General features: G+C 36.1%; 1 protein-coding gene across 1 annotated transcript in view; it reads left to right on the forward strand.

Moving 5' to 3' along the window:
- Window positions 1-6,906, forward strand: part of PPIL4 (peptidylprolyl isomerase like 4) — a 35,942-nt gene extending 29,036 nt beyond the window's left edge. The window contains exon 13 of the mRNA XM_074309578.1: window positions 6,465-6,906. Coding sequence (XP_074165679.1) covers window positions 6,465-6,704 — 240 coding nt within the window. The 3' untranslated portion in view covers window positions 6,705-6,906. The remainder of the gene's footprint in view (window positions 1-6,464) is intronic.
- The last annotated feature ends 962 nt before the right edge of the window (window positions 6,907-7,868 follow it).

Genomic DNA, 7,868 nt, shown 5'->3' on the forward strand with positions numbered 1-7,868 from the left:
CTTCCTCTTGCCCAATTCTAATTTTCAGAGTTATTTTCATTTTTGATACTAGATCTTTCTAGTTGATTAACTTTTTTTTTTTTTTAATCTTATTGATTTTCTTGGATGGTTTTTAATTTTTGTATATCTTTGTTTTTGTTTTTCCTCAATGTCTCTCATTTGATTTTTAAATTCTTTTTTGAGTTCTATGAATTTTTTCTGGGCAGAGAGCTATTTCATATTACTTTTTGGGATAGAAGAACCTTTTCTTTTCTTTCTTTCTTTCTTTTTTTACAACAGTGTCTTCCTTTAAAGATGTGTTGAAGATTTTAGAGAAAGGGGATGACATAAAGTTGTGCTTCAGGAAAAGTATTACGGTCTGCAAATGTTTGATTGATGTATGTGTGTGTGTGTGTGTATATAGCGTGTATCCACACACCACATACCACACACGTATATGTATAGGAAACACCCAAGATTAAACTGCAAATGAGTTTTATTACAAAATTCCAATAAGTGTGAATCTGTAATAAACTGATCAAGTTTGATGGACATAAAAGCTCAAAACATTTAGATTAACAAATTATTTATAGCCCACAAATTCTATTGTGAATTTCTTTGAAACTTTTGCTAAGATCCTTTATAAGCTCTCAGTGGTATTTAATAACTATCTGTTGGTGTGGGAAGAAGAATGTTAGCGAATTCTGAAAAGCCAATTCTGCTTTTTGTATTAATTTAAGTAGTTGTGTCATCTAACAGAAATAAGAGTGGTAAGTACTTAATCTTACTTAATCTCTTGTTTTTTCCCCTTCATAAATGGTAATGTCGCTAAAATTTTTGACTGCAGATTAGTTGTTAGTAGTTGTGTGTTTTTTTTCTTTACCTTTTGCCAAATTCAGTGTTAGAACTAGACATTTCAGTGAGCCTACATTTGTGTATTTTTTATTGAAATAAAAAGCAAGATATTCTAGGAAAATTATTTGATCATTAAAAGGTATTTTGAACACCCAAGTAATTTCCATTTCTATCCTTGTCTCACATAATGAAGTGACACTGACCCCTTTTCATGCACAGGTGATCTATCTTATCTCGTCTAGCAGATTGCCTTTTTCTATCATCTTCACCTTCTCATTTATCTTTACTTATTCTCTAATTTATTCTCCTTGTATGCTGGTAGCTTCACTTTTCCTTACCATATCAGCAGTGCCCAAGGGCTATAAAACTGTGCATGCTCTTTGATCCAGCAATGTCCCTGCTAGATCTGTGTCCTAAAGAAATCATTAAAAAGGGAAGGGAACCCACATGTGCATAAAAGTGTGTAGCACTTTTGATAGTAGTGGGGATTTAGAGACTGAATTGGGGAAGTCTAAATAGGTTATGGTGTATGAATGTAATGGAATATTACTGTTCTGTAAGACGTGAGAAGCAGGATGATTTCAGAGAGGCCTGGAGAGACTTACATGAACTGATGCTAAGTGAAATGAGTAGAACCAGGAGATCATTACATACCATAACAGCAAGATTATGTGGTGATCAACTGTGATGGACTTGGCTCTTTTCAACAATTAGGTGATTCAGGACAGTTCCAATAGACGTATTGGGGAAGAGCCATCCAGAGAGAGGACTATGAGGACTGAATATGGATCACCACATAGTATTTTCACTTTTTTGTCGTTGTTAGCTTGCTTGCTTAGTAATTTTTTTCTTTATCATTTTTTCCTTTTTTGATCTGATTTTTCTTGCACAGCATGGTAAATGTGGAAACATGTTTGGAAGAATTGCACATGTTTAATCTATATTGTATTACTTGCTGTCTAGGGGAAGAGGGAGGGGGGGAAAGGAAGAAGAAAAATTTGGAACACAGGGTTTTGCCAGTGTGAATGTTGGAAACTGTCTTTGCATGTATTTTGAAAGATAAAAAGCTATTACTATATAAAAAAGATGTGCTTTTATGACAATAAATATCTTAGCATACCATCTCTTCCCCAAAACCCAAATATGCTCATGTCTTCCTTATCATCAAAAAACCTTCACTTGATCCATCCATTTCTGAAAGCTGTCATGCTGTATGTCTCTTCCGTTTTGTGGCTAAATTCCTTAAGAAAGCTGTCTGCAGTCAATATCTCTTCTTTCCTTCTGTTAGCCCTGTGTAGTTTGGCTTTTCAACATGTTCTTTTAAGTTAATAAAGAGAGCTTAGTTACCAAATCTAAAGATCTTGGTCTTCGTCCTACTTGACCTCTCTGCAATCTTTGACACTGTTCATTATTTTCTCCTTGCCACTCCCATTCTAGGTCTTCATGACACTGCTCTCTTAGTTTTCCTCCCACCTGTCTAATTGATCCAGGTGGGTGACCCCAAAGCTCTGTCCTGAGCCCTCTTCTCTTTTCCCTGTATACCATTTCATTTGATGCACTCATCATTTTCCATGGATTCAGTTGCCATCTGTCTGTTGATGATTCTCAGATCTGTTTGTCTAGGTTTAACCTCTCTTCCAACTGATCTCACTTCTGCAGATATCCAACTCATTATCTCCCCTCCCCCCAAACCTTCCCCTTGCAAAATCATGTTGAGCAGGCCATTTTCTTCCCAGGTGTTATCCCTAACTCCTTCCATCCCCTCACCACCTCCCTCCATTCAGGCTGTCCCCATGGCCCTGAGGTTACCCTCTCTGTGTGCCCCTTTCTCTCCTCTAACAGGGCTGCTGCCTAGCCTGGCCCCTGATACCTCCTACCTAGACTACTACAGTCGCTCGCTGTTTGGTCTTCCTGGCACAAGTCTTTCCTGTTCCAGTTCATCCTTCACTCAGCTGTCAGGAATTTTCCTAAAGCTCTCATCTGATGGTGTCACTTCTTCCTAGTCAGTAAATTCTAGTGGTTGGTCAATGGTAAAATGTAAAATCCTATTTGGCATTCAGGGCTTTCATAACCAGCCTATCCCAAACTGCTTATACTCATCCCTGCTTCCATTTCCTCCCTTCCCCTTCTTCTCCCTCTGCAGTCCAATGACATGACCTCTTTGGTTTTCCTTCAATAAGATCCTTCATCTCCTGACTCCAGGCATTTTCCTTGGCTGTCCCTCATGCCGTGATTCTCTCCCTCCTCCTTTTCACCTCTGCCTTCATTTTCCAGCTCATATCTCATATTCCATGAGTCCCCCTTTATTTTAGTTCCTTCCCTCTGTTCCTGTTTTTGTTTTTTTTTTTTTTTAACATATCTTGTTTGTATAAGTTGTTTGCATATTGACTCCCTTATTAGACTATGAACTTCTTGACAGTGGAAACTGTCTTTTGCCTTTCTTGGTATCCTTAGCACTCCTACATAGTCAGCACTTATTAAATGTTTATTGATTGATAGCTACATGTAATTTGTATTTTCCTATTCTTTTTATTTTAATTGTTGAAAATAATTTTGTAAGAATGTTTTGACTCATATTTTCATATTTTCTTTTTTTTTTAATTTACTGAACCTTAACATTAAGTTTGAAAACTCATATAAATTTAATTTTTCCATCTCATGTCTTTAGTCTGAAGATGCCTAAGATATTAAAATTATTTTTACCTATGTTACAGGAAATGAGTCTTAAGTAGTAGTAATACAGTCACATAGCAGGATAGGGTGATGATACAGTAAAGAGTTATAATTCCATGTTGTGGTTTTCAGTGTTTTGCCTGCATTTGTAGGGGTTTGACTTTCTTTTTGTTTGGGGCTCCATTTTTATCTCTATAGAATCCTGAGGTGTAGAGTAGCTGTTAATAGCTTATAGTGGGGTTTGTCTACACTGATTCCAGACTGTATGTCAAACTTTGCTTTTGTTTAAAATTTATGGAGTATCTTAGGCCAGTTTGATTTTGCTCCTTCATACTTAATAATCTTTTTGTATTTTTTTTAGCTTTGTTATATATCTGGGTCACTAATGAACTTATTTTTCTGGACTCATATATATTATATTTTTTGGGGGGAGTGGGGGTAATGGGAGAAATAATAAATGCTTGAGAGGAGAAGACTGAAGAAGTGACTGGAAAATTATAGTGCTACTTTATGTACTGAAATTAATTAAACAGCTAACCTACCAAGTTGAATTAATTGTATTAGTATTTCCTATTTTGCTTTTAATAAAACATTTTTACAAGTTTGATGTTTTACTAGTTTCAGGAAAATTAGGAGAAAAAGGGAAACAATTATTCCAACAATTTCTGGAAGCTCAAAGACTAATGTGGAATATACTGTTCAGGTGTGGTCAGTAGCTTAGTTTTGATTGTTAAGTTTTGAGGGGAGAGGGTCTGTGAGAGAGAATCTCCAGAAAAGACTATCATTTAAAAAATAAAAGTCTTCAATATAACTAAATAGATACTTTTTTACAAGAACCTAATATAGGTTATGGTTTAATTATGATTATATTTATTTATATATTTGAGTACTTCTTGATGTTTGCCAAGTTGAGGATACATTTTAAAGTGCATTAAAAATAGGCTAGAGGGGCAGCTAGGTGAAGCAGTGGATAGAGTACCAGCCCTGAAATCAGGAGGACCTGAGTTCAAATTTGATCTCATATACTTAATACTTCCTTGGCTGTATGACCCTGGGTAAATCACTTAACCCCAATTAACTCAGCAAAAAAATAAAAATAAAAAAAGAAAGACTAGAAATCATTCTTTTTACAATTACTATTTTCACAGTATATTTTAAGTAAAATACAATTTCCTCTGACTTCTGTATGTTTTTGGATATTTGCCAGATTGTCAAATCAGAGGAGAAGAAAATTTATGTGAGCATGTGTGTTATACCTAGAAGTTCTCTCAAATGCTAGAATTTGTTTTGATGGAGGAGAAAACTAGGATTGTAGGTTTAAAGAATTAAAAGGCTCTTCCAGGAGCTCACCATAATTGGTAAATTGGGAGCTAAGACTCAAATGTAAAGTCTCCTACTTCAGATTCTCCTTTCACTATATCACACTGAAAAAAGAAATCACTTAAATGGGATTCTGACTTATTGTCTTAACTGCAGATTTCCTAGGGGACACATAGTTAGTATATGTGTTGTTTTTTTGGCCATAAGGCTATATATCCCTCTTTCCACCACACCATGCAGTCTGTATGTTAAATTTTAAATTGCTATATCCTCGTCAACTTTTATGATCCTTGCTAGATTCTTTGAGTATTTTATAGAGCACAGCAGCAGGATGTTGGGCAAAATTTCAGCTTTTGTGTGAAACCATTCAATACTGTCTAGAAGGCTTAGATTTTTTGATTTAAGCTTTGACGTCTTTTTTCTACTAACATACTTCAAGGACAAGTATCCCCATGGACATGCTATAATCAGTGGAATTCTCATGGTCAGACTGAATCTAAGGGGAAGGCAGTCTTGACTGGAGTTGGCATTTCAGAAACTTAGCCACTTTGCTGAGATTTTAAATTTTAATTAGGGATGGAAGTTGGAAAAGGACTAGGGAGGGGAAGGTTCTTTATTACTTTTATCAGTCTAGTTCTTAATTTGAGGTACTAATTCTTTATTTAAATTATTTAGAAATAAAGACTAAATTTGTCCCTGATATTTCTCTTGGCTAATATATATCTAAAAACTGAGTTGTAACATGACCTCAGATATTTACTAGCTGTGTGGCTGAAGGCAAGACACTTAATTGCTTTGTGTCTTGGTTTTCACATCTGTAACTTGAGGATATTAGTAACACCTACCTTTCAGTGTTGTGAGGATCATGTGAAACGTGATCGCTTTGTAAAACCAGTTATATAAATGCTGGTTGTGACTATTATTATTAGTATTGATAGAAGAACCTCTTTAACAATTTTTTTTTATTATAGCTTTTTATTTACAAGATATATGCATGGGTAATTTTTCGGTATTGACAGTTGCAAAACCTTTTGTTCCAACTTTTCCCCTCCTCCCCACCCCTTCTCCCAGATGGCAGGTTGACCAATACATATTAAATATGCTCTTTAACAAAGTTAATACCTATATTGGAGCCAATCTGTGCTAGTTCTTGTTGAGTTCCTATTAACGAAGCCCATTTGAAAAAATACCACTATTCTATGGTGTTTTTCTATTTCTGTGAGACATGGAACACTTCAGTCTCTGAAAGAATGTAAAATGAATATTACACAGAAGGCAACAGAGGCAGATGGTGGGTAGGAACGGGCTACAACATGTAATAAGTGCTTATGAAGAACAAGACTTAAAGATGTCACCAGAGGAATGTGATAGCAGGAGAAGATGCCAGACTGGTGTCTTTGTGACTTCAGAAGAGAGAGGAAAGTCTCTAGCTTGTTCAATGGACCCTCTTTGGGAAATTGATGGGAGGATCTGGAGTCACATAGGATGGGCAGGAATTGGTAGATTGAATGTACATCAATGGAGGGAATTTCCCACCATAGGCAGTCCTTTCTCTGTTTGAATATTGGGTACTCTGCACAATATCTCCCTAAGAAACCTTTGTGGCTCCTGTAAATTTCTCAATTTTCCCTTGGCAGGCTTCCAGCTGGGAATGGCATCATAAAAGACACGAAGAAGAGTATTGCAAAGAGAAGCGGAAAAGTGAGAAAAGGGAACGGCCTCAGAGCCGCAGCCGCAGCCGGGATAAAGATGTCTGCTCTGGCAACAGTAGATCTAAACACCGAACAGAGCACCGGGAAAGAGAAAGGGATAGAAGAAGAGACAGAAGCAGAAGTCCAAAGAAAGTCAGAGACAAAGAAAGATCTAAGCACAGGTGAAGGAAGATCCAGCAGAAAATGGCTTTTAAATTTTCTCTAGTGTGACTTACCATGCTAATTAAGGACTTGTCCAGTCACAAGAATCAGAGACTATTCTTACTTTTTACCTGCTTAAATCTTTCACTGGAACTATCTAGACATTTTCAGTGAATGAAAAGTATACAGGATAGTGAAAGACTCAATAAAAGATTTTTAAGATTTTCTTTGGTATGTTAATTTAGTTCTTAATAGTAGTAATAATAAAATAGCTGACATTCACATGGTGCATACTTGTCAAGCACTGTACTAAGTGCTTTATAATTATTTTATTTGATCCTCATAAAAACCTTGGGAAATCAGAACTCTTAATTATCTCCATTTTTACACATGAGGAAACTGAGGCAAACAGGATAAAACAATTTTCCAGAATTACACATTTGGATCTAGGGCTCTGACTTCAAACCCAGAGCTCTATCCTCTGTGCCACATAAATGGGGATACAAAGACAAAAGTGAAATAATCTCTCCCCTTAGGGATCTTAGTCTTGTAAAAATGAATATGTACATATACAAATATATACAAAATGAAGTAATTTTGGTAGAATGGAGTTTAGGGGGAAAATCAGAAAGGACTTAATATAGGAGGTCCTAATATAGCAAACTAGGAATGCTAAGAATGAAGAGAAGAGTGCACTGTGAGCTTGGGGGTGGCAACAGCCTAGATAAAGGCAATGCAATGTTGTTTCTGAAGAACAGAAAGAAGCCTAATTTGGCTGTATCTTAGAGTGTGTAAAGAAGATTAAACAAAATAAATCTAGAAACGTAGGTTCTGAAGAATTTGAAGTACCAAACATTATGTCTATCTTATATCAGTTTGAAGAAATTGATCTAGAGAGAGACACAAACTAATATAAGACCATTTGAGAAAGAAATCCCAGACACTTTTCCTGAGCACAAGAGAATGTTGTGAAAGCCATTGCTATGGAACCTCAATTTCTGGTCTGCTGAATCTTTTCTTAAACTGAGAAAAAAGATTGCTCGCCTTAGAAGAGCCTCAGTCCCAATGCTAGTGAGCTATTGTGGATGGGGTGCTATAATTCATGAGAATGATTTTAGATGCATCTCTTGAATACCTGGGGGCATCCAGGTGGTACAGTGGATAGTGTGCCAGGCCTGGAATCAAGAA

Source organism: Sminthopsis crassicaudata, chromosome 4 (assembly GCF_048593235.1).
Source record: "Sminthopsis crassicaudata isolate SCR6 chromosome 4, ASM4859323v1, whole genome shotgun sequence".
NCBI lineage: Eukaryota > Metazoa > Chordata > Mammalia > Dasyuromorphia > Dasyuridae > Sminthopsis > Sminthopsis crassicaudata.